The sequence below is a fragment of the Catharus ustulatus genome, chromosome 1 (assembly GCF_009819885.2).
Source record: "Catharus ustulatus isolate bCatUst1 chromosome 1, bCatUst1.pri.v2, whole genome shotgun sequence".
NCBI classification, from domain to species: Eukaryota; Metazoa; Chordata; class Aves; order Passeriformes; family Turdidae; genus Catharus; species Catharus ustulatus.
This window is the reverse complement of record NC_046221.1, coordinates 75,136,062-75,162,224: the sequence shown is the minus strand read 5'-3', so window position 1 is coordinate 75,162,224 and position 26,163 is coordinate 75,136,062. Positions and strand designations below refer to the sequence as shown.

At 42.0% G+C, this 26,163-nt stretch overlaps 2 protein-coding genes across 4 annotated transcripts in view; one reads left to right on the top strand and one right to left on the bottom strand.

Moving 5' to 3' along the window:
* The window catches only part of DROSHA (drosha ribonuclease III), an 80,899-nt gene extending 69,139 nt beyond the window's left edge, over window positions 1-11,760 (bottom strand). The window contains exons 1-7 of one of the 3 annotated variants that reach the window (XM_033052606.1): window positions 11,708-11,755; window positions 10,103-10,222; window positions 8,113-8,970; window positions 5,036-5,128; window positions 3,924-4,155; window positions 3,271-3,412; window positions 743-897 (exon numbers count right to left, since the gene is read on the bottom strand). In XM_033052606.1, the coding sequence (XP_032908497.1) occupies window positions 743-897; window positions 3,271-3,412; window positions 3,924-4,155; window positions 5,036-5,128; window positions 8,113-8,963 (1,473 nt within the window). In that variant the 5' untranslated portion in view covers window positions 8,964-8,970; window positions 10,103-10,222; window positions 11,708-11,755. Of the gene's footprint in view, window positions 1-742; window positions 898-3,270; window positions 3,413-3,923; window positions 4,156-5,035; window positions 5,129-8,112; window positions 8,971-10,102; window positions 10,223-11,707 lie in introns of all 3 variants that reach the window. The other 2 variants (XM_033052614.1, XM_033052625.1) reach the window with 2 other exon arrangements.
* Window positions 11,761-11,808: 48 nt separating this feature from the next.
* C1H5orf22 (chromosome 1 C5orf22 homolog) lies at window positions 11,809-25,687 on the top strand. The gene is made up of 9 exons (XM_033052638.1): window positions 11,809-11,928; window positions 14,331-14,476; window positions 17,269-17,418; window positions 19,306-19,765; window positions 21,694-21,756; window positions 22,711-22,832; window positions 23,705-23,771; window positions 24,360-24,499; window positions 25,448-25,687. The coding sequence occupies exons 1-9, from the start codon at window positions 11,824-11,826 to the stop codon at window positions 25,578-25,580; spliced, it is 1,386 nt and encodes a 461-aa protein (XP_032908529.1). The 5' UTR covers window positions 11,809-11,823; the 3' UTR covers window positions 25,581-25,687.
* Window positions 25,688-26,163: the final 476 nt, after the last annotated feature.

The following is a 26,163-nucleotide window of genomic DNA, read 5'->3' as shown; positions in this document are numbered from 1 at the left end:
TAAATATGAATTTATAATGGAATATTCAACAGACTTCTGAATTACCACAATGGCAATATGCACTCCAGCATCTCTTCAACATTATGATTTGTTGCAAGGTAAACTCATACATCACACAAAGTGACAGAAAAATAAATTCACTGAGGTGCCAGTTGAAATGAGAGAATAAATTGTAAAATATTTAAGTAAGAAAGATGAAGATAGTGAATTTGCAAACAAAAACTAGTCTTCTGTGCAACGTGTACATGCAAAACAGCACTTCATGAGCTCAGCAATTACATTCAATGAGAACTACAATCTCCATGCAATTACAAAAGAACCATTAGACAAGAAATTAAAAGCGTTAACTGCATATTTAAAACATTATTTATCATTATGAGCTGAGAGCTTAAGATGAAAAATTTGTAAAGGATGTAAACATATTGCCTTTTCTCCCCCACGGAATTCAGTTGTGTACCTTTATCTCAGGACTAAAAGGACAGCATTAGCACATTGTTAGCATTCTGTTTTTATTAACGCTGTCAGACATTATTCCAATTGAATAATACCCAGGATTAATTAGCTGGAACCATACTCCTGAAATCAAAAGTGAAGGGTTTTGAAGAAGATGAGCGAGAAAAGGGAAAATAGGGGTAAAGAAAGCATTACGAGGTCACGCTGCATGTTTGACAACAAGGTAAAATTTTAAATTTATTGGGAGAATGACCTTTGGACACCCAGTAACTTTTCCCTCACACCCTACCTGTCCAGGATCATTGTACCACAATTCTTCGTGGAGACGATCAGGGTGTGCTTTTTTACGCTTAATTTCTGCAATGACGTCAATAACATCTGAATCCGAACTGCTGGAGCAGCTGCTGTCATCTTCGGAGTCACACTCTGACTCACTAGAGCTCTCTGATGCACACACAGAAGAAATAAAGATGGCTGAAAAACACTTCCACATGCTCTCTTCTCCATAGCAATGCATTCTCTAATAATTAATGTCCGAACTTAATATTAAAAAAAAAAAAAATCCCAAACCACAAAAATCTTGAGCTCAATACTACTAATATCCTGTGGCACTGTGGAGTGACCCTTCCTTAAGCACATAATTTTAGTCACTCATTTCCACAGATATTCTCAGCTCCAGTTTAAATAAATGCCTTTATAGCCAAGACATATACCAGTGGGCAAGTAATGCTTATCTTATTCTTGCAATAAAATGCAATGTTTCTTCCATTTTTTAAGTTTTTACTTAAAAGAAAATATATTATTATACTGACAGTGCTTTCTAATACTGTGAAACTGTGGTTTTAAAGTACAAATTTTTACTGAATTCAAGACTCCTTAGTTGAAAGAAAAAGAAGAGAAAATGAGAGAACAACACTAGGAAAATGTTTCCCCTTTTTTTTTTCCCCTTTTTTATGCACAGTTCATAATTTGCCATAAGGTGTTACTAAAATATGTCCCTGGAACACATGGTTTACATAGGTCATCTATGCTCAGCTGAAAAAGAGTTTCCTCACAAAGTATGCACATCTATTCCTACAAATATTCACAAAGATTTAAGTTTCAAAACTTTCTCTGATATACATCTGATTAATACTGAGTCAATTTTCAGGTGTAAAACATGCATGGAACCTGAGAGTAAGCTGGAGTTTCAAAAGACTAACAGAGAACTTTTCGATGTAACATATTGAAATCATAGAATCATAGAATGGTTTGGGTTAGGAGGAGACTTAAAGATTATCCAATTCCATGCAGAGGTATATCTCCCACTAGACCAGGCTGCTAAGTGCCCCATCCAGCCTGGCTTTGAACATTGCTAGGCATAGAATGGACAACCTGTCCCAGTGCCTCACCACCTTCATAGTAAAGAATTTCTTCCATCATCAGTCTTTCACGATCTAAAAGTGCTCCTGGAATGCACTGCTATGCCACTGCAACACATGATTGCTGCTAACACAAGTCAGAAGAGAGACAGCCTTTACTGAAGTATAAAATAAGACAAACTACTAAACACTACATGGTTGTAGGAGAAGCTGGCACAGACACCAAGCCAGCCCAGGGGAAGAGTGGAGACACAGAGCCTTTGCGTTCTCCAGAAAGAGTGGAAAAAGAAAATGCAGAAGTTGCCTTTGGCTCTATCATATTTTAGCCTGGAGCAGCAGGTTTTCTTCCTAAGACATCAAAGGAATGAGGGCTTCACACAGGTATGTTGAGTGCAGCAGTCATGTCCTTGATTCATCTACATGAAAAAGCACCTCCTAAAAAACCTTACAGTTAACTTTACTAGTGATTCTTGAACAAGTTTAAATACATGCAAATTCACTGTTCAAAAAAATGTGAAGAACTCTTTTACAAAAGTGAGTTCATATTTTATTTCATCTGTGTTTATTTTTTAATTTCCTCTTCACTGCATCCTTTTATACCATCAGCATGTAACCATGTCATTATGCCTGTATTTCAGCTTTGGAATTTTTGATATGCAACTTATAAATGAGTTATTAAGATGAGACCTGAGAGTTTGAAGCAGCTCACCTGGCCAACATAAAGCAATAGTTAAAAAGCAAGCCCAACAGAATATCTAATTTACCATGATATGCCTACAAAATTCTTGAACTAAAACAACTGACTAAAAAACACACTATGTAACACTGAAATGCTGGAAGTATGAAAAGAATGAGTTTTCCCAAAATAAACCCAGAAAAATAGCTTTCATTGACTTCTGAGTAGACAAATTGCTATAAAAACCTCTGCTCTGCTTTTCAACCAGTATTTCCTCAGTATTTGATGTTGCTGGATGTATTTCACTGCCAGAAGATCCATATGGGTGGGACAAGATAATGCCGATAATGTATGTTATGAAAACTTTTGCAGATGTCTGATCATACTAGGCAGAGCTGCACAGCAAAAATACAATACCGAATAAAAGATGCTTGTTTTCACAGCACTATCACCACTACTCTTGCTTGCTCTTTAGAAATGTAAAACCAGGAACTCCTCAAAGCCTCTCATGTGCCATTCTCTGGACTATCTGATTATGCTCAGGGTGTTTTACGCCATGGAAGGAACTAGTATTTTGTAGTGCTGGATACTCTCCATTCCGCCCTAGGCTTTCTGGGTAAAGAATCTAGCTCTACTTCCATCAAGAGCTGCAGTAAAACTCCCATGGATATGAAATACAAAGGAGGGATTTAAAAAACACATAATTAAATACACACGACTGCCAAAAGAGGTTAACTACAGATTATTCTATTTCAGAGGTTTGTTATCATTTCAGCCTACCTAAATCTTCATCCAGCTTGGTTTTTGGTGGTTCCCATGGTGGCCTGGCTGCTTTGGCCTTTGCCTGTCGCTTTCCTAACTCCTCATCAAACTTTTCATACAGATCCCGGAGCTTGCTGGTTCCTACCACAGTAGAGTCTCCCTGTTAATAAAAAAATTAGAACAGAACAAAAAAAAGACAATGTTAAAATAGCACAAGAATTCAACACTTACCAACATTTCATGAAAGAACCAAGGTGGGAAAAACAGATCTTTCAGCGAAACATGAGAATACCTAATAAGGCTTTAGCATATCATTACATTGCTTCACCAGGTGAATTGGCAGAGAAATTATTTCATTTGCTGGTACAGCACTTCTCCAAGTTTGCAGTGTTTGAGGCATCTTTGCTCACAAGTTAAACACAGTGGAAACAGGGAAAAAATAGTTCTTTTCCTCCTGGAGACAAAAAAATGTACCACTATTCCATGTACCACTTATCTGAATGCTAACTGACAGAAGGAACTGATGAAAACAGAGAAGAACCCTAACAGGGTTAAAAGCCTGAGATGATTTGGAAAAGAGAAGAATTAAATGACACAAAATGATGATCCTGCTGAAGGGTTCATAATATAAAGGACTGTCTGCAGTCATTTTAGAGTTCTCACTGACATACCACTTGATCCATAGGGTCATTGGAATAATAGCTTTCAGAATGGGTACACCGAACCCAGACTGGCTTAAGCAATTCCTCATCTTCCTCTTCATTTTTTTCAGATGCATTCTCTTCTGATTCTTTGTCCTTGACAGCAGTATAGTTTTTCTCTTTACTGGAGCTCTGGTTCTCAGACCACCTTTCTCTGTCCTCCTCCCATCGGGTTCTCTTTCTCTCTCTGCTTGGAGACCGGCTTAGTGGAAGAAAGCAAACAAAAGCAATTGTCTTTATTATTTTAAAATAAAAAACAGTTTGCGTCAAATGAGTACATCATTTTATCATATAAATTACAGCAAAATCCAGTTGCCTTTCCAGTTTTTAACTTGCACCATAAAGAGTACAAGAGTAATTTGTATTTTTGAACTACTGTAAAAATTACTTAAAAGTCTATGTGCTTTTTATTTTAAGCCATACTCAAGAATTAAAATGTAAAAGTACATGCCATTTTAAATTAAAATTCCTACCTGCTTTCTAGGTGAATTTCTTTTAATTGTATTTTTAAGTTAGGAACTCACTGGTAAAAAACTAAGTCACATCAGTCACAACTAGAAGTTACAGTAACGAGTTTTAAAGCACGGCCCACAAACAAATGGTAGGACAAAAGAACTTGTGTTTTATTAAAAGGATTCTACAGAACCCACACTTGTTACTCTAATACACTTCCGAACAACACGAGGTGTGATACTTCTTGTGCATCACAGGAGTAATGCTTTAAAGAGAGTAAGGAATGTACCTACTTTTTTAAAAATAATATTCCAATGTTTTCAACTATCCAGCATTCAGAAAGGAGAGCAGTAATATAAGAAAAGCCTCTAAGAGATAATCTAGAGTGACTTTAAATAATTTTGGTAATTTTATGGACTAGAAGATTTAAGAGAAAGTCTTTAGAATACAGCAGTGAAACTCTCTCTCCCCAGAGATTAATCCTGTTTCTAACTATACAAGGTCTTGAGATAACTGGTATCTGCATGTATCAGTAGATGATGATAAATTTAAGACACTCATCTTTTCTGGGTTTCATATACATACACAAAACCTCACGTAAGTGGATGCCCACATGCAGCCTGCCTTACCTTCCTGCTCTCTTGTAATCCTTTTTGTAGGATCTGTCTGGTGATGGTGATCTTCTGCTGTCACGGTGCCGATGCCTCTCCCTATCCCGCTCCCTTGAAAAGTTAAAAAAACATGTTAAATAAGAAATCTGGAATTTCATACATTCTACACCTAAAAGAAACACAAAAGCAGCCTAAGATCATGTTATGCAAAATGACATCCACATGCTGACTGCTAAAAATCCAGATGTTCTTAACATTGACCTTCAAGAAACTTGTAAAAGACAGTCAAGTGTCCATGTCCTCCACCTTTGTCACAAAGTCATCTATCTCAATACTAGAGTTGATTCACACCATACAGAGGCAACATCTATAAATTCCCCACAGCACTTACTACCATTTTTCCTCTTCTCCAGTTACAAATGGCAAAGGGTAAGATTACTGTACATATAATAATTCTAAATGCCTCAAGGAAGGAAAGGAAAACCTATTTCAAGCACAATAGCTTTGTAAGCACAGAAGTCATTCAAGTGTTTGAAGCAAGCCCTCTCTTCCTTACAGCAACCTCAAGCACACACAAAAACCAGACAGATACAGACAATCTGCATAATGTTGAAATTATGACCCTCATCTGCAAGACTGAGCTTGCACTTGCACATAAAGAATCTCACAACCCAAACACACTTCTTGGGTCAAAAAGCTTTAAATTAACTGAAGTCTTTGGGAAGAGGGGCTAGAAAGCTGTCCATCAGAGTAAATGAGGATGTTGGTCACAGGCAGCTGAACATGAGTCAGCACAGGCCCAGGTGTCCAGAAAGGCCAATGGCATCCTGGCCTATATCAGCAATAATCAGTGTGGCCAGCAGGAGCAGGGCAGTGATTGCCCCCCCTCACTCTGCACTGGTGAGGCTGCACCTTGAATCCTGTGTCCAGTCCTGGGCTGCTCACTACAAGGACATGGAGGTACTGGATCATGTCCAGAAAAGGGCAGTGGAGCTGGGGAAGGGTCTGGAGAGTGAGTCCTATGAGGAGTAGCTGAGGTAGCTGGGAGTGTACTACCTGGTGAAGAGGAGGCTCAGGAGACCCTTGTTGCTCTCTCCAACTGCCTGAAAGGGGGTTGTAGTCAGGTGGGGGTTGGCCTCTTCTTCCAGGCAATAAGCAACAGAATGAAAGAAAATAGCCTCAAGTTGCACTAGGAGAGATTTCATTTGGATAGCAAGAAAAATTTCTTCACCCAAAGGGTTATCAAGCACTGGAACAGGGTGCCCAGGAAAGTGGTGGTATCACCATCCCTGAGGGCACTTAAAAGAGATGCAGATGTGGCACTTAGGGACACAATTAAGTGGTGGAGTTGGCAGCATTAGGTTACAGGTTGGACTTGATGATCTTAAGGATCACACAGGCAGGTTTTATACTCGCTGCTAGCAGTTAGTAAGTCATTATGCACCTGTTAAAACTTCTAGTCTGCTGATACACTGGGAATTATAAACAGGTGCTTCAAGTGGCTTGGTGGGTTAACAGAATGAGTAAAAATAATTAATGATCATATATATATATACATATATATATATATAATTGTTTCCATGCTCATAATATGAAACAGAATGCAAACTTACAAAGCAAAAAGTTCAGATACATTCTCTATTGTTTCTCCCCAGCCTCATTTATCCTCATTTTTTGGTGCCTTGTTCAAGCATGGATTTCAGTCTTCAGAGAGAGCATACTCTAAGATACCTGATTTGCTTGGGAGACTGATGCTGCACAAAAAAAATCAACCTCAAGTCTGGCAAACAGTTCTGAATCAAAGTAAGTAGATACATTATCAAGTAGATCTGGAAGCTGTTGGCCTAAAACAGCAATCCAGAAGTGTTGGAGAAAAAAGCTACTGAAAACATGCATTTTCAAAAGTTAAAACTGAAGCTTGAAATTATGCAGAAAAAACGAGAAAACTTCACAAGTATGTCAATACAGGCCAGTGCCTCATTTCCAGCTGCATTCAGTTTTAGGAAAATTCTCTTTTGAAAATCAAAGTAAATTTACTAAGTGTGAGGCTCAGTTTGTTTTTTTGAATGCAGGTGTCTACGGTTCTGTAATTAAGTTTGTGTATCTAAATCAAAGGCTTTATGCTTAAATTTATGTTCCACACGTGCCATGAAAAAATTCTGAGCTTTTAAAATTAAGAGCACATGATTCAGCCCTGATAAACACTTAACTTTCCAGTAGCTCTTTGAATATTTTGGCAAAGCTCATTATACAGATAAAAAGCTATAAACAGAACAAATCTGGCAAAGCTCATTATACAGATAAAATGCTATAAACAGAACAAATCTAAGACATGAGTAAGATTTCATTGATGATGGTTTGGTTTAAAACACGCCACAGCAAATTGCATCAGGTCAGCTCATAATTTCCAAGTCATCTGTGTCCATGACTGACACTTCATGATAAATCCCAAAATAAGCAGCGCACACTCATCCATCTGAATGAGGTCAAATAAGCCTACAACTGGCCCATGCTCATTTCCACCTCAATCCTCTCTTGAGATAACAGGCTTGCTGAGGTCTTCATCCTGAATATAACATGCTTTTCACTAAAACACCTTACCACAAGTATTAGCTATGGGCCTTTATGAAACTATAAACCTCACCAAGTCAGTATTCTCTACAAACACGAGGCTTTCCGAAAGAAAGTAACACCTGGCATCCTAACTCTGGTACCTAAATCTTGAAATTCAAAGTGCTGGGGGCTTAATTGTTTGTAAGACTAAACTTTCTACAGTCTTAGAGTGCCAACTCTATTTTCCTGCCACATGTGCATAAATTTCTAAGGTAAATATATTGAGCGCTACTCAACAATCCACTCGTTGGGACACAAAGAAGCTCTTGCATGAAAACGATCTCCATGGATGAGAGCAACAAGTCTGCCAGCTAACAACTGTGAGGCAAAGCAGTGTACCTGAAAGGTGTCTAAGCAGTAACTTTTTCCATGAGACCTGGCTACTGGCTACTTCCCGAGCTACAGGGCAAGCGAAGAGCATTGATGCAAACACATACTATGGGACAATGATATTCTTCCCCCTGCAGGCAGATAACAGTTACCTGTTTCTCTCGTAACTTCTGTGATGGGGTGATATCCTTCCTCTGTCATAATCCGTGCGGTGCCGACTGCTTTCCTGCCTCCTCCTATCCGGGCTGCGGCCACGGTCCCGACGATCCCCGTGGTTAGCGGAGCGATGCCTGTCGCCGTGAATGTGACCATGCTCGCGGTGCCGGTGCTCATCATAGTGCTTGCTCCTGTCTGGGGAGCGTCGGTCACTTTGGGACTTTTCTCCCTGGTACTGCCCCGTATGCCGGAAGTGGCTGCTGCTGGCGCTGCTGCTGGCAGAGCTGCTCGGGAAGGAGCCCGAGCCGTGCTGGTAGCTGCTGAAGCTGGGTGGTGGGAAGGACTGCTGCGAGTAGCCCGCCGAGTACACGGGCTGGTAGCTGACCTGCTGGGGCATGACTGGTGGGGGAGGAGGGTGTGGTACCGTGGGGGGAGGCATCATGTAAGGAAAGGTGCTTTGCCCAGCAGGTGTTCCCGGCACAGGAGTGTTGCTAGGATTTGGCACTGGTGGAGGAGTGGGAGGGAAACATGGAGGCACTGGGAAGCTCTGCCTCATCTGGTGGTTTGGAAACGGTTGCCTCATGGGACACTGGCTGATGGGATTTTGTGTGGAAGGGGGAACTGGAGGAGGATAGGGCACAAAGTCTGGCCTGGGAGGCATGTAACCGGTGGCTGGAGGGTTGGAGTAGGTTGTTGGAGGAGCAGTTTGCTGCTCATACTGGTACTGGACGGAGGGCTGCTGTGGGTGAAGCTGCCGGAGGTTCTGAGGGCGGTAGGTCTGTGTTGAAGTTCTTGCTCCTGGTCCCCCCTGGCCACGGGGACATCCTCGCCCAGAATGGAAAGACATGGCTCACCTTTATTGAGGAAAATAAAAATCTAGTGTCACACAATTTTTGTAATACGTCCTCATTGCATCTGCAGGAACGACTCCTAAAGTGCTGAAACTGCAGTTTCCTTTAACAGAAGCAATAAATGATATCCACTTTCACTGGGAGCTTTGTGCTCCTCAAACCTTTAGTACAGGTCGTATATGCTGCTTTTGATTCCTTTAAGCCTCTAATCCATGAAAGCACTTACTGTCTTTAAGCCAGAACCCAAGCTGGACCATGCTTTACGAGTTAGGGCAATGTAATTTCAACAAATTATTGTTATGATGACAGGTCAAGGATACAAGCACCTCCACAAGCACTTAGACACTTTGATATAAAACCTTTAGACACCCTGCACTAAAGAAATCACTCATTATTAATAACTGCAGTGGGCATCCAAAGTTGCATAACAAGGAGTTCTAGAACACAATTCTAAACTTCGGGCAGAATCACTTGACTAACACGTCACTGCATGCCACCCAGCCCAATAAATCATGTAAATTTTTAAATGAGATACTAGCAATTTACATTCACTATTGAGTCCCCAAAGTACTAAAGAAGTGAATTCAACAGACCTTTCAAAGTATTTTAAGTGAGGTAGGTATATTTGTGAGAGAAAAAAGGCTACACATCTTACAGGTCATGAAAAAAATTTCATGTAGACTCTGGTATTCCTTAATTTTCACTGAAATAAATGGTTCCTAAAAAATCCCTCAACTGCCTTCTCAGCCCTGTTACCCTTGAGAAATTATCAGTGCTTCAAATAGGCTTAAGTGTTGCTCAAAACTATGGGTTTAAGCATGGGTTTAAGGCATAAAGTTTATAAATGAAAGCATGTTGCCTCATTAAAATGAAAATCGATTCTTTAATTACAATATTAAGTTTCAAAATCTAAAAAAAGGGGAAAAAACACTAAGAAAATTTATGGCTGGAATGGAAGAGGAAGAGAAAATTGATCTAAGCACCTCCAAAAATCAAATCCTGTTTTCCATAAGGGCAAGTGAGAAAGAAAGGGGAGGCACATGCAATTGGAAAGATCACTAGAAAAAGGAAACAAAGCCTCCCTTTCACTGAGGCTTTGCTGATGCTGAAGTACATGCACAGAATATTCTCCCACCTGCTATAGTGCAACATGGCCAACCTGGACTGCTCAGAGCACTACTCTCAGCTGCATTCTGGTGACACTGCAGCAAAAGATGTAGCTCTTGCTGAGAGAAAGTAGACAGCTTCTGGTCAACTGGAGGGAAAAAGGAAAAGAAATACAGGGGAAAATTACTCAGATCAAAGAGCAGGAATCAAGAGGACCCTCCTTACACATGCAGGGCTTAGAAGCCACTGGAATTGGTGGTGTTATTCCCTCTCCTGAACAACCAAGGGCCAATTTGAGTGAGAATCCCACACTCTGAGGAGATAGCAGCTGTGATGGTATAAAGTCACTTGTTCCTCCCAGTCAGCCTGTACCTGCGCAGTACCCTCCAACTTTGTACAGGCTCTCTCAAGAAAACAAAGCAAAACAAAAAACAAACAAACAAAAAAAGTCAATGTCCATTTTGTCTGGCAATAGTGCTCCCTTTTGACATTATTAACTATAATTGATCAGATGTTGAATTAATTTTGCTTTAGCTCTCCTGCTGTGCTTTTACACACCTCAGGCTTGTAAAAGACTGTTTTAGACTTTGCTAACATTCACACACACATTTTATTTAAACAGGCTGCACCATAGTGCCTTGTCTTTAAGAGTGTTTCTTTCCAACATGTCACAGCATTCAAAGGGTCTCCCTTATCAGCTCTCAGATCTCCCCGATGTCAAAGAACTGCTCTTGTTCTACTTTAATTTCAGTCCTTCAGAATACACAGAATCACAACTGGAAAAAGATTCAAAAACACACGAAACTACTTTACATGCCCAAATTATTTTAAAGCTCCCTCTGCTTCAAACGCAAAGTCACATCCAACTTTCATTTAAAGTTAAGTTTGAAAACAAAGAAAAGGGCAAACTCCCCTTTCCCTGTCACGTAAAGAGGAATTTCATTGCACTGACGGGAGCCATTGCATTCTAAAGCAGCAGTGGTCCCCTAAAAAACACCGAATAAATTCGCCTCTCCCTGCAAATGCACTGCTGAGAGTAACAGGGCACTCGAGAAGAGAGCACTGAGAGGGGACAGCATCAATGTCTGTAAGCGCCTAGGAGAGGGCATCAAAGAGGATGGATGCAGAAACTGATGCACAGGAAGTTACACCCGATCGTGAGGAAGAACCTTACTGTGCACCTCGCTCTGAACAGATTCCGCAGAGAGGTTGTGGAGTCCCTCTCACCGGGGACATTCAAAAGTTGTCTGGACACAATTGTGTGCCATGTGCTCGGGAATGACCCTGCTGCAGTAGGGAGACCGGACCGCAGGACTCACTGTGGTCCTTCCGGCCTGACCCATCCAGTACCACCCATCCCCACGGCACGGGGGGACACGGAGCGGGAGCGGCGCTGAGCCACCCCCGGCCGGGCCCCGCTCCCCGCTCCCCGCTCCCCGCTCCCCGCTCCCCGCTCCCGGCTCTGCTCGGCCGCACGGCCCCGCCAGCCCCGCGGAGCCGCCGCGCCCCCGATCCCGGGACCTGCGCCCCCGTCACGCCCCGGCCCAGCCCCTGCGGAGCACCGCGAGCAGCGCAGAGCGCCCGAAGGCGGCCCCGCCGCCCCTCCGCGGGCAGCCTGGCACGCTGAGCTCACCTGCAGCCCTCGCCGCCGCCGAGGCCACCGCCGTCCGATGCGCCCCGGCTCCGGAACAGGAAAGCGATGGGAGGTGCTGCGGGCGGAAGCGCCGCCCGCCCGAGGAGAGCGAGGGCATGAGCGGAGCGGAGCCGGGGTCCGCCGGCGCGGCCCGGCCCCGCGGGGCCTCCCGGCGGCTTTACCCGGCCCTGCCCGTGTGGGTGGTGGAGGACCACCAGGACGTGAGTGCCCCGCGCTGGGTTGCCGGGGGATGGGGCTCCCTCGGGTGGGCCATGGAGAGGAGTTTCGTTTGTTCCTGTGTGTGTTCGCTCCTGTGTTTGTGCGCGGCGCGGATGCTCAGTGCGGCACATGGAAGCAAAGAGAGGTGCCCGGTGCTCCCCGGGAGCTCCCCGGGGGCTGCGCTCTCGCATCGTGTGCCGCTTCTCCGGGCGCTTCCTTGGGAGCGGCCCTCCCCTCCGCAGCCGCACAAACCCTCAACCTGCCTTCCATCCGCTGCTCAGACATCAGTGACTTCAGTGCCCTGGTGACCCGATCTTCGTTCCCGAGTCAGCGACTGAGCTACTCATTGCCATCATCGTATTTTGGCATCTTATAAATTGCTGCTGACTGATTTTTAATTCTTTGAATCATTAATTTCTATGGTTCAAAGAAAATAATACCTATGTTACACTGTTGTTGTAATTTGCTAGCTATTAGTGGGATGCTTGGAAACTCAACCCTACCAGTGTATGGCATGTCAACAGAGGATAAGTAAATACAATCCCATCCCAACAAGTAGATTGGCTCTCTCCTGACGAGAAATCCTAAAAATCTGGAACTTTACTTTCTTCCGTGAAGTCATTGAAAAAAGAAGCGAAGAAGAAATTTCTTTTGAACTGCTGTTTCTGGTTTCTCGTGAGGTTTTTTGTAATAGCGTAAACTGAGGCTTTGATACTAAAATAGCAAGTTCTTTGCTAGATTCTTTGTAAAGAAAAGATATTCGTGCAGTAAAGTTTATTAAAGACTATAATGTTACAAATTTGTAAATAGTTTAATGCAGTACATTTTTGCTAAGACTCACTGAATATATGATGCTGTGATAGCTAATTTTTCGTGGTAGCCAAGGACTTAGAGTGTCACTGTGGTAGGAATTCTGAGATAATGCGTCTTAATGATCCTTCTATGTTTTACTCTCTATATTTCTATTTTCAATTAGCTTAAAGTTCCATTAATACAAAATACTTAATTTTAAATGTTTTTAGTATAGAGTGTGGATGAATTGGTCTGTCTTACATAAAACATAAATGGCTTTTTGTCCCAAAGTGTTAGAACATCACAGGACATTTTACATCAACCTTATTGACAGTGATGTTCCTCCAGAGCAAGTTGTCAGTAGCTGCATCCTGCACTGATTATTAACAACAGCTGTCATGAAAGAAATTTTGTTCTTAATGCAAATCAGGAGAACTTGCAAGGTTCAAGAATTAGTCTCTCGTGTCTTTTGGAACAAGTAGTTGCACTTAACCTGAGGTGAAACTTCAATTTTAATTGAAAATACTGTAGGTTGTTTGGTAGGTCAGATTGCTTCTTTTTTACGAAGAAGTAAAAGCCATGGATCAGGGAATCCATGTTGTTTTTATATGCAATGATATGCATATGTTTTATGGTTATGCCTATACAGTACGTAGGGTTTGTCATCTTAATCAGTTTTATGCCAAAAAAGGTAGGTCGGGTGCTGTTGTAATGTAGAGGTCACACATAATTTTTGTTGCTCCTTATGGTCTTCACATTCCCTGTGTAATTGGGCTGTGATTCACAATCCTTGTTGGATTTGCTCTGGCAGCCGAAGCTGTTGATGCCCTCTAACTGTGGAAGAGACTCTGTGTACTACAGCTGTGAGTAAAAGGGATCAACCATCAGTTTTCTCGTTTTTACCACCCTATATTATTGCAGTTCAGTGGTTTGCTATGCTGTAAATTGGTGAGTTGCCTCACCTTCTGTTTTTCACGCTTCTGAGTGGAGAACTTCAGCAGGGAATAAAGTTGGCCAGTTGAGAAAGGTAGTCTATATTGTAAACAGTCGTGGAGGGATTAGGAATTCATTCTTCAAGAAGAATAGGTTTAATAGTCAGTTGAAGTTTAAATCATGGTGGAGTCAGTTTTCAGTCCATATCAGTCAACTTATAAAATGTAAGGAGCAAACTGTTTTTTTCTCTGTAGCACCAGTGCATGGTGAAGAAGCTTTATAGCATGGAGGAAGAAATACACGGGCAATGATCTGCAGAAGAGGAAAGGCATTCCTGGGGCTTAGTTGTAAATGGAAAAAAAAAATCTAGGAATTGAGTTGAATGGCTAGTGGGAAGAGCTACTGCAAACAAGACTTCCTATAAAGGAGGAAGAAGGGAGTGAAGCTTTGACTCTTCAGCAGTTTCTCATCTGGAACACTTGGACTTATAATGATTACTCTTCATAAGTTGTCTTGCCACTGGAGTTATTTTTATTTTCCCTTTGTATTGTTTTGTGTCTCCTCCCTCTAATCCAAATTCTAAAGGAATAAAAGTGGTACTGGTGGTTTTTCTGCTAAGGCTGTTGCATTTTTCAACCCACTGGTTATCATTAAAATGTTTTTATTCATGTTGCTTTAGGTGCTGCCTTTCATCTATCGTGCCATTGGTTCAAAGCATCTTCCTGCCAGTAACATCAGTTTTGTTCATCTTGATTCCCATCCAGACCTTCTTATTCCTGTGAATATGCCTGCAGACACCGTATTTGACAAAGAAGCTCTTTTTAGGTAAGCCCTAGGTGCTGTATTGGAGTAGACTTTAAGTCTACTTATTGCTGCCTTTGATACACAGTGAATATTGGTGACTGCATAGGAAGGATGAACAAAAGAGCTATAAGTCAGATTCAAGTTGTATCTCGTGTCTTTTCACTTTTGCTGAAACTTGACTTTTTAATGACAAAAGTTACATTGCATCTCAAACAATTTAAGATGTTTGAGTTTGCTTTGTGTATTTGCTCAGTAGTGTGTGATGGTATTATCCCAAATAGTTCCTCTTGGCAACAGGAAAGCACTCTGCATGGATGCTTTGTCTGAAAATCTGTAGTTATAATACAGTCCTTCTCTGTTCACACTGAAAACCTGACTTTGAGATTGAAATAGCACATGCTTTGTTGGCATGCTGGATATGTGAAGTAGAACAAGATATTCCTATTGCAGTCATAAAGACCACTATTTTCCCCCACCATCTGAGTTAGGTAGGTAATAAGCCACAGTGATCTCTGCTATTGTTTTACTCTTCCTGTTTTAAAATAAATATTGTTTACTTCAGTATTATGGTGATTTACAGCAATTACAGGCTGATGCATTTAGTGTACTTGAATCACCTTAGCCATAGTCAATATTTTGTTCTCTTTGTTGGATGACTAAAAAGTTTTGTGGACTTTATCATAAAATCATTGAATGCTTTGGGTTGGAAGGAACCTTAAAGATCATCTAGTTCCAACTCCCCTTCCATGGGCAGGGACATTTTCCACTAGACCAGGTTTCTCAGGTCCCTATCCAACCTGGCCTGGAACACTTCTGGACATAGGTCACCTACGACTGCTTGGACAGCCCATTCCATGCCTCACCCTACTCAGAGTGAAGAATTTCTTCCTAATATTGAATCTAAACACGTACTCTTTCAGTTTCAACCCTTGTCCTATCACTGCATGCCCTTGTAAAAAGTCCCTCTCCAGCTTTTTTGTAGTTTGTTTTGAGGTACTGGAAGGTACTGTAAGATCTCTGTGCAGCCCTCCAGGCTGAACAACCCCAAATCTCTTAACCTGTCCTTGTAGGAATGATATTCCAGCCCTCTGGTCATCTTTGTGGCCTTCTCTGGACCTGCTTAAACAGGTCCATGTAATTGTTAAGGGGGGCCCCAGAGCTGTTTGCAGCACTCCAATGGTCTCACAAGAGCAGAACAGAGGGTCAGGATCTCCTCCTGTGACCTGCTCATCCTGCTTCTTTGCTGCAGCCCAGGATACAGTTGGTATCATACATCTAAAAATAGTGTCTTGATAATGAGGAAAGATGCTAATCCTGTGGATGTGGATTGACTCACTTTAATTACTGGGATGACATTTTAAATATACATTTAAATTCACGAATACAAGCCGCACGGAGTATAAGCCGCATATCCGGTGTGTTGGCAACATTGATGTCTTTGTCAATAAATAAGCCGCACCCGGAATATTAGCCGCACTTTAGTTCGCCGCGAACTTTCACAAAGTCGTCATTTAGTAACACAATCGTGGCATCGCTGGGGCTTACTGGCTTACTGCCGACCTCGGAAACATTGTTTCCAAGTGAAAAAAGACACACCCTTTATTTACAAGCCGAAAAAGACAGGAACAATAGTGTGGTCATTTTGCGAGCATTCCCAATGGATCCGCGTTGCCTTTAAACAGCCACTCAGCTGCGCGGGCAGGCAACTGAGCTCCGAGCGGAGCCACATCTCCGTGCTGGCACAGGAGCGGCCGCTGTAGCCCTCGCAGCCCCGCGGGGGGACGGCCGTTGTAGCCCTCGCAGCCCTGCGGGGCGAGCGGCCGTTTTAGCCCTTGCGGCCCCGCGGGGGGAGCGGCTGTTGTAGCCCTCTCCCTGCGAGCCGAGTGGCCGTTCTACCCCTCTCCCTGCGGGCTGAGCGGCTCCCCCAGCCCTCTCCCTGCGAGCCCAGCCAGCCCCATAGCCGCACAAGACTGAAAACACTTTAAAAAGTACAGAAAAATATCACACACTTTTATCGAACTGCCGAGGTAACTCGCCGAGGTAACTCACCCCGATAACAACCCCCGCCCCTCAGTAACGCCGCCATCCACAGGCAGGCAATAAGCTGTTCTCTGATTGGTTCATCGTCGGAACAACGGGAAACCATGGATTTCAAACTGTTTCGGCTTGGGACTGGACTGGTATGATACTAGGTAAGGGCAGATATCACATTTTTGTTCATAGATTAGCCGCACCCAAATATTAACCGCACTTCCGGGTTTCCACCAAAATTTTTGTCTAATTACTGCGGCTTGTATTTGTGAAATTACTGTACTTGGAGCGGTTTACAATAAAACACTCTTGTGTTCAGTTTGAAGTTATTTAGAACAGTGTTGATGATGTTCCTTGCGCTTTCCTCTATTGTCTATTGTATTGTATTCCTCTATTGTCTATTGTATCCAGAGAAAAAGGGCATAGAATCACAGGGTCATTAAGGTCGAAAAGGCCTCTAAGATTATCAAGTCCAACCATTAACCTAACACTGCCAGGTCCACCACTAAGGAGTTTATAAGCAAAGTGCCATGCTAAGAGTGAAGCCGATTCCACTCTATATGCAAACTGTTTTATATCTACTACAGACGTTGTTGGTTTGTCTTATGAATGAAGATTTCCCTCTTTTTCTTTCTTTGGTGATGTTGCCCTTACCTGGAGCACTAATTTTAGATGATTTCCATGGGGACCTTCGAGATACAAGATGTTTGTGATGTTTTTGACCCTTTTTATTTATAAGGAAGGTAACATTGCTATCTTCTGTCTTTCTCTGCTGATCATAGTGAATTAAGTATTGAAAACTGGATTATGCCTGCTGTTTATGCTGGCCACATTTCTCAAGTAGTGTGGCTTCACCCGCATTGGGCTCAGCAGATCTCAGAAGGGGAACACAATTTTCTAATTGGGAAAGATGTATCAACAACTACGATCAGGTAAATTGTTTGCTGACATATACTAGTGATATAAAAGCCATCTCTATAGCTTTTCATTGGAATCTTTATGTTTTTGTGGATAAATATGAAAATGTAAATTGTATTTATAATTTTCTTAGAACCTAATGCAGTTACACTTACATCAATTTAGTTTTTGGTCTAAGCCATGACTGTTTTTCTAGTGTGGGGTGGGTTTTTCTTGTTTGTTTGGAGTTTTGGTCTTTTTTAAGTTAATCTAAATTAAGTACTGGAACAGGTACTCAGGTAGAGAATTCTCCATCATTCGATAAAGGATGATTGACTTGAGCAGCCTCATCTAGCTTTGAAGTCAGTTCTGCTTTGATCAGATGTTTGATTAGAGACTTTCAGTTGTCTCTTTGAATCTTAATTATTCTGTGATTCAAGTTCGAATCAGAGCCCCTCATCATTCTGCAGGATGCAGTCCATAATAATTTTGCATTCACCATATTTGCAGTGTTGTGATTTTGTGCAGCTTTAGTGGATATTTGCAAATCATGTCTCTTGTCAGCATAGCAGAAGAAATCTTTTGAAGCAAGTTTAACAGAAAACAGCAGAGAAATGCTTTGTTTTACCACCTTAAATAAAACACTTAAAGCTCTGCATTTCTGAATCTAAAGCCTAAAGAGTACCTAAATGATTTGTTTTCAAAAGCTAGTGCTTTCTGTTACATTTAATAATTTAGCCAATATACAGAATAATTTGTGATGGTTGAATGGCTCTCTCACTGGTGGCCTTAGCAGTCATGAAAATAACATTTCAGACTTCTTTTGAAGCCAGTTGGGTACATTTTCTTCAGGTTCTCAATTTACCAAAACCATGAAGGAAGAAAGGGCAAGAGTCCTGATAAATACAAATGCCCTCAAAGTTTTGATGACAAGAGATGGATAGACAATAGATACAGCCACTTCATTAGTGAACACTACGGTACTATGAGCTCATGGTGAACCCTGCAGAATTTCTAGGAAGATGTGCTGTAAATGCCTTGTCAGCAAGATGGAGTTGTAATCCAGCCTCTCACCTTGACAAACTGAGGGTAATCCATCCACAAGACACTGGGGAACTAAGCTTCACACTTCTTCTGCTTAGGAAATTATTTGTCTTTGTGGTTGATTAATGGTGATACTCTGTATTTAAATGAGGCCTTACCACAAGCGAGCAGAGGTTCACAGTTCTTAATCTTATTTGTAATTTGAGTTTATGATTCTTAAGGTTTTATATACTGCAATACAGGTTGAAAATTCTGTTCTGTAAATTTTCACTGTAAGCAGAAGTTTTAGTGTTGCTTTTGGTTGGTTAGTTGTTTTGTGGGTTTTTTTAAGTGGATTCAGTTGTTAGTTAGCTATTTATCCTCTAGTTACCATCTTTATCACTTAGGGAATCTTGGGGGTAAAAAAAAGTTAAATTCTACTTATAAATTCATAATATTATACTTTCACTAAGTCAATATTTATGCATTTCAGGGCACTTTTCAAACCCAACTATCATAATTTTCCTAGCAAATTATAAAACCAAGACAAAATATCCATAGATTTGCAATCTTAATGTTGTCTTTAAAATGCAATTCAATTTCAAATCAATCTTAGTAGCACATAATGCATTATCTTTTTCTTATCCATTAAAATCTTGTAGGGATATCATAAAAAATAGAGAGTGAATTTTAATATATTCCACAATAAAGAAGCAGAAAAAACTTTAATATCATTTAAACCTGAGGATTAAAAGAAGTAATTTTGTCTACACAGTTTTATTGTTTTCATTACCCATCAAACATCTATTCATTCTTCTCTGAGTCTCTAAAGTATCAAATGCTTTTTTCTAAGCTCTTTGCCAAGATGTGTATTAACTGCGAGTTATTGTTAATTGTAGGGTTACAGGCACAGATAATTACTTCTTAAGTGATGGTCTTTATGTTCCTGCTGATCAGCTAGAAAACCAGAAGCCTTTACATTTGCACGTCATTCTCATCAATCCTATGGAATCATCAAACAGCCGTGAAGGAAATGGTGAGGCAGCATCTGCTAAGAGACTGAAACTAAATACAGATGACGTAGCAAGTGCCACTTCTGCCTCTTCAGCGACTCCTGGTGACTTTGATCACATCATCCTGACTGTGAAGAAAAAGGAAATACAAAATGCAGGTGCCCTGAATGGGGCAGAAACCTTGGCAGAGGGCTCAGCTTCAAGCTGTCTCAAAAACCATGAATGCCCAATAAGGGACATTGTTAAAGATGTTTGCCAAGTACTGCAGAAAGGGGATGCATATGTTTTGGACATCGACTTAGATTTTTTTTCAGTTAAAAATCCATTTAAGGAGATGTACACACAGGTAAGTATGGAGATTGATCAGCCTTGTACCACTAACAAGAGAGTCACAGCCTTATATTTATGTCTATGGAGAAACTCATCTAAATTAAATTAGCAGATTAGCTGATTATGGTTAAGGATTTTAAAGAAGTCTTTCCATTTTAAAGAAATATTTTTAAGGGAATGTACAGTAATTTCACGAATACAAGCCGCACCAATTTGACCAAAATTTTGGTGGAAACCCGGAAGTGCGGCCAATATTCCGGGGCGGCTAATACATTAACAAAATTCTAAAAGCTGCCAACACGGAAGTGAGAGCCCACGGCAGCCCCAAGCCAAGCTGGAGCCCGGCCGGCCCCGGCTGAGGTGGGAAAGCCTGGCAGAGGCGGGGCAAGCAGTGCGGGGGGCGGGCGGCAGAGCCTGAGCCAGCAGGGCGGGGCAGGGGGGCGGCAGAGCCCGGGCCAGCAGGGCGGGGGAGCCCGGGAGAACTGGGGCTAGCAGTGCAGGGGAGCATGGCAGAAGCAGGAAGGCCGACGGGTGGGGCTGCCTGGCAGCGGGGGAAGCCCAGCAGAATCGGGGCCAGCAGCGTGGGGGAGCCCGGCGGTGCGGGGGCCTGCAGTGCCGGCCGGGGCAAGGAAACGCGGCGGCGGTGCAGACGGGAGGGGGCGGCCGGCGGCGGCGGCGGCGGCAGCCCTGCCGGCAGGGCTAGCAAACGCGGCGCGGCCGGTGAGCCCGGCGGCGGCAGCCCTGCCAGCCGGGCGAGCGAACGCGGCAGTGGGGCGGTGCTGACGGGAGAGGGGGACCAGCGAGCCCGGCGGCGGCGGCAGCCCTGCCGACAGGGCGAGCGAACGCGGCACGGGGCAGTGCTGACGGGAGAGGGGGGCCAGCGAGCCCAGCGGCGGCGGCAGCACCACCCGGCCGGCCCTGCCGAGCCGTGGCGCTGAGCTGGGCCACCCGGCCCCGTCGGCAACCATGAGCGGGCCGAGCCTGCCTGGCCCCGCCCTGAGCCAGTAAAGCCCGCTATGCCCCGATCCTGTTACTAATTGGCCAATTTGTAAAAGCTGCGCACGGATTCTCGCGACGAACGAAAGTGCGGCTAATATTCGGGGTGCGGCTTATCTATTGACAAAGACAGCAACATTGTCGAGGCACCGGAAGTGCGGCTTATAATCCGTGCGGCTTGTATTCGTGAAACTACTGTATGTGATAAAAAAATTACAACCATCCAGTGGTGGGGTCTTTCTTTCACTTAGTATCAGTATTGAGTGTACGTTCAAACTCAGGGATATACTCAACTTTTGCTTGTTGCTTGGGACATGAGAGCTAGGCTTTGGAGGCTTCCCTGCTTCCTGGCAATTCTGTAGCAAGTCAAGCCTGGGATGGGCAACATGAACAGGATAAAAGATACAAAGAGGCTCTTTCTCCCATGGTTTTCCTTGGTTTATTTCTTCATGGCTTCCAGGGGGCAAAGAGGAAGTTTCCCAAAGTCTGAGGTCTTTTCTTGGGTCAGGAAAGGGGTGGAGAAACTTGGCTTCCAGCCAATAGGATAACAGAGGGGTCAGTCCATAGATTTTACAGGGGTCACAGTAATTAAGGGACATACCATTCTTAATACATCTTGGGTACAGGGTTACAACATAGCTTGGGTTTCCAGTTACCTTCCAAATACCCACAGCAAGATTCATCAGTGGAGGATGAGAGTCTATAATTTTTTACTCTCTATAACCTGTGCTTAGAAAGTCATGATGGTATCAGGAGCCTGCCTTTCAAAAGGCACAGTAGTGTTGATTATCCAAAGAGTGGTAGCTTGTCCTGATGAGGGGCTGTTAGGCTCATTATTGTCTACAGTACTAGAGTAGGAAAATGATCTTTTTTTGAAGAAGAAAGGTTTTGAGGATTGGTTTTGTCATTGGAAGAGTAATTTTCTTCCTCTGTTTTTCTTTTTCAAAGACAGAATATGAGCTTTTGCAAGAGTTGTACAATTTCAAGAAGCCACATAAAAATGCAACAGAGGTATGATGCTTCCTTGTGGAATGTATGAAGAAATGATTATTTCTCTTTACCCAATGAAAATGAGTTAGGACAACAGGAAGGAACCTATCAAAGGTGCTTAATGAAGTGGCCTCACATTAAGCTATGCAGCCGAATGCTAATCAGCAGCATCTTAGGAATTTTTTTCTATTAAATGTTTTGATTAAACATGTGAATTGCATAAATATTTAGCATGAGTGTGAAAGTCTGTTTCTGTGAACAGATGGCAATTGGCATGGAAGGAATTAAAATATAGTAAGTCACTAGAAAACTTGTTCTTTTTACGGCTTAACAGGGCTTAGGTTTGGTGGGTTCGGGTTTTTTTTTTTGTTGTTTTTTTGGTGACGAGTTCTTTTTTTTTTCCCCTACCTCCAGTCTCTTTATTCCTTCCTTTGTTGTTCTTTCTTGATAGTCAGAGCTGTGGTGAGTGTGTAATTGGTATTTTACCATTTTGTTCAGATGTAGAAAGGATGGTATTATGCCACTGTAATGTACCCTTCATGTTATGTGCTGTATGTTTCTAAAACATAGAAATACAAGCTTTCATAATCTCATCTGAACACTAGTACAGAGAGATTCAACACATTTATCACAAATAAATGAAATCTAATTAATATATGTGAATAAAGAAATGATATGTTGCATATTGGCAAATTGATTTTTATATTTCTTAGTCAATCAGGAATAAAAACAGGTACATATTTAAAAGATGGCTTTTTAAAATTTATAGTGGGAAAAACAGAACAAAGTGAAGTTATTTATTCTCTGTAGGCATTTGTTATGATTCTCTGGAAAAGATGTGCTGTAGGAATGAATCTGTTGTTTCTGATTCCCCACTTCAGTAGATCAATCACTTCAGAATTTAAATCACAGAATAAGTCATGATGGTCTTACCTCTTTTTTTCCTAACATACTTTTGTATATGTTTATTTAAAGGAAGACTTGCTGGATTGTGTTGAAAATCGTGTTCATCAGCTGGAAGATCTGGAAGCAGCATTTGCAGATTTGTGTGACAGTGATGACGAAGAAACCCTACAGAAATGGGCTTCATATCCTGGGTAGGAGATTTCTAAGAGACCTAAATTGCAAATAGAAGTTTGAGAACTGATTAGTCCAGCATTTTGATAAAAGAAAAGGGTAGGATCTATGCAAATATACACTTTTTCCTTTAGTTCTAGAGGAGAAAGAGACAGAACTAAAGGAAAGGCAGTCTACTGTCTTTAGCACTACTGTAAACTTTGGAAACTCAGTCTTGTGCAGCTGCATGCAAATTTTGTTGTCTATGGATGGAGGCATATTTGGTGACTAAAACCTTGGTCACCAGCAGAGCTCTCAAAAAAGGCAACAAGCTAAGGAGGACATGGAGAGGCAGTTCTTTGGTGCTCCCAAAAGTTCTGCTTTCTTTGGAAAAATGGGAGTTAATGGAAGTGTATCTGAGCAACAGTCTCCACTAAACATGTGAACTGTGTCATTCTGCTTTTAAACTAGATGTTTTCAGATGAAAAGAGACAGGGAAAGTCTGAGCTTTTCCTTGATAGGGAAATCACTCATTTTCCACAACAAATGCAGTTACTGTATGACCTCTGTAACAGTGACAAGAAGTATTTCCTATAAAGTTCATATGACTTTTGAGCTACAACAGCTTCTCCTCAGAAGAATCTACGCTAAAAGAAACACAAGGAGGACTTGCTAGAGGCAGGTATAAATATAGGGACTTGATAAGAAAGACCTGGTGACACAGAACAATAATACTGATAATTTCCATTTTTGCAGGTGCAAGATGACACAGAGGAGCAAAATTTCCTTTTCAAATCCTAGCCCATAATTTCTACTTCCCTCTTTTTTCCTCAATCTTTTTTTCCCAAACCATTTAAGGTGTATAAATGTTTACAACTGTTTGTAACAAATTTTGGTTTTGTTTTGACTCCAGAATGAAGCCACTCGTTCAACTAGTTCACAGTTTGAAAACCAGGATGGAAAGCCCAGACTACGAAATGGTAGGTGACAAAATGAGCAGAAAGCAGACAGATGTCAAAAACATAGCTTTGACAGGGAGAGTTATACTTCTTTTCAGACTTGCTTCTTGATTCAGGACTTCGTGTGCTTTTGGTAATTTTCCTTGGGTTTTATGTCATATTACGTAGACCAGCTTTTCCTTACAAAGCTGCTAAAATTCTAGTCTGTTTGTCTGTCTATATTTAGGGAACTTTAGTGTGATCTTCCAGGACCATGATGCCTTGCTCTGCATCCCGTAATTAGAGACTAAATTTCACTAGTCTGTTGATATCTATTGTAGAACTTAAAATGAGGTACCTATTTGTTATATATGAGAGCTGTATCATCTGCAAGGGCTGCAGCATACTCTGAATTCATAAGAGTGCAGTGTACTGGAAATAATGAAATAATCCACACAACCTGTGGAATTTTTCTTGTTTAAAGAACAAGCTGGGAGAAAAACCTGCCCTGTCTGAAGAGGTGCACATTACCTGATGGGCTAGGGATTGTATCGTAAAGACTTTCTACATGCATAAGCTGTATCAATAATTCATCAACAGAAATCAAATCTCTCTTTAATTTACCCACAGGTCCATCAAGCAGGTCTGACCTGTGATTATGTGGAGCTTCCTCACCATGTTAGCACTGAAGACGAGATCGAAGGCCTCATACAGTCCATTAAAGTTCTACTGACAGATCTGCCCAAGCCCACACTGGTTACAGTTGCTCGGTAAGACTGTGCAGATACTTGTACTTAAAATGTCCAGGCTGTGCTCGTGAAGCTAAATGATCTTGTCAATATAGCGCTAGTTCTGTCTTAAGATCTATTAAAGTGGAAGCCTTATGGTGCTTCAGCACAGGTTGTATAAAGGCTGTGATGAGGCCTTGTGTATGTTGGGATTGATATCTGTCCCTGGAGTTCATACATCTCTACTTGTGTTACTTCAGCTAATTAGAGCAAAGCTGGCTTGGCCTGAAATTCCACCTTCCTTTCTCTCTTGCTCTAGGGTTTACTGTACTACAGATAGGATTTCTTTTTTTCAGGGAAACTTTTGGTGGAACAAGTTTTCATCTAGTAGGCTGAAAGGCGTTTATCTTCTTCAAAGCTCTAGTAAGACTTTGTTACAGGGTAAAAATTAGGCATCCAGGACTGTAAGGGTGTTATTTAAAATAACAGAATGGAGTTTGAGGCCAGGGACCTGCAAGAACCAAAGAAAGTTAGTTTATACTGGTATCTGTTTGAAGTTCATTAATAGATACTGTAAAATGCTATATGCCAGATACTGTGAAGATCTGTTTTTCAAGTTTTTCTGCCTACTTTACCATTAGCATTTCAATTTTTCAATCTAAATTTTCCATGTGTCCTTTAATTAGATCATCTGCTTGAACTTGGACTGCTGGTGTGTTCTGTGCCAGAAGAAAGTAGAACGACTCTCAGGAAGAGAGTCGAACTGGAAATACTAGGTGATGTTCCTGATCTGCTGCAGACTATCTATTAAACTTAAAGTGTAGTGATGAGAAGCTCAGCACTATGCTTCGAAGGAATACTGGGAAACAAAACTTGCCACAGTTTGAAAGAAGCTTCAGCCTAGCCACAGAGCATTGCAGGAATACACAATGTGGTTATGGTGGTAGTATCTGTATTCTCATCATGTATTCTTTTGGGTTTTTTTTACAGATCAAGTTTGGATGACTACTGCCCTTCAGAGCAGGTTGACATCATTCAAGAGAAGGTTCTCAATTTGCTACGTTCAGTGTATGGTTCACTGGATGTGCACTTAGATTACTCAAGCACTTCATCTTCTTCATGACCTTTCTTCATGTGTTGCTGTCTAATGCAGAGGATTACAGTAATTTTACGATTATAAGCCGCACCATTTTGACTAAAATTTTGGTCCCGACCCGAAAGTGCGGCTTACACTCAGGAGCAGCCAATATATGGAGGTTCAGAAAATTTGCCAACCTGGAAGTGCGAGCCCGCAGCAGCCCTGAGCCGAGCTGGAGCCCACGGCGGCGGGGCAGCGGGGCCGATCTGAGCCCGCACGGCTTCGGCGGCGAGCCAGTAAACCCTGCAATCCTGCAATTCTGTAACAAATTGGCAACTTTGTGAAAGTTGCGCAAGCATCCCACTGCAAACGAAAGTGCAGTTTATAATCAGGTATGGCTTATAATCGTGAAATTACTGTAATTTAAATTGTTCATTTGCTGTGATTGCCAAGGGATAACTGCTGTTATTTCAGCAGGTGGCACTAGAACCCAAGCTGACCCAGCTGAGTTGCATTGCTTTCTCCAAGTCAGCTGTGTCTGAACTGACTGTTACCTGTTTGGCTTTGTTCAGATTAGGGCTGTAATTATTATTTTTACTGTCTTGTTTCTTAAAGTTTGTGCGAGAGA

What these genes read in the sequence shown, in the direction of transcription:
- C1H5orf22 (XM_033052638.1), top strand. Translation starts at nt 11,824, where the DNA reads ATGAGCGGAGCGGAGCCGGGGTCCGCCGGCGCGGCCCGGCCCCGCGGG. An exon ending in TGGTGGAGGACCACCAGGAC is followed by an intron (nt 11,929 to 14,330) that starts GTGAGTGCCCCG and finishes ATGTTGCTTTAG; the next exon opens with GTGCTGCCTTTCATCTATCG. An exon ending in GACAAAGAAGCTCTTTTTAG is followed by an intron (nt 14,477 to 17,268) that starts GTAAGCCCTAGG and finishes TGCTGATCATAG; the next exon opens with TGAATTAAGTATTGAAAACT.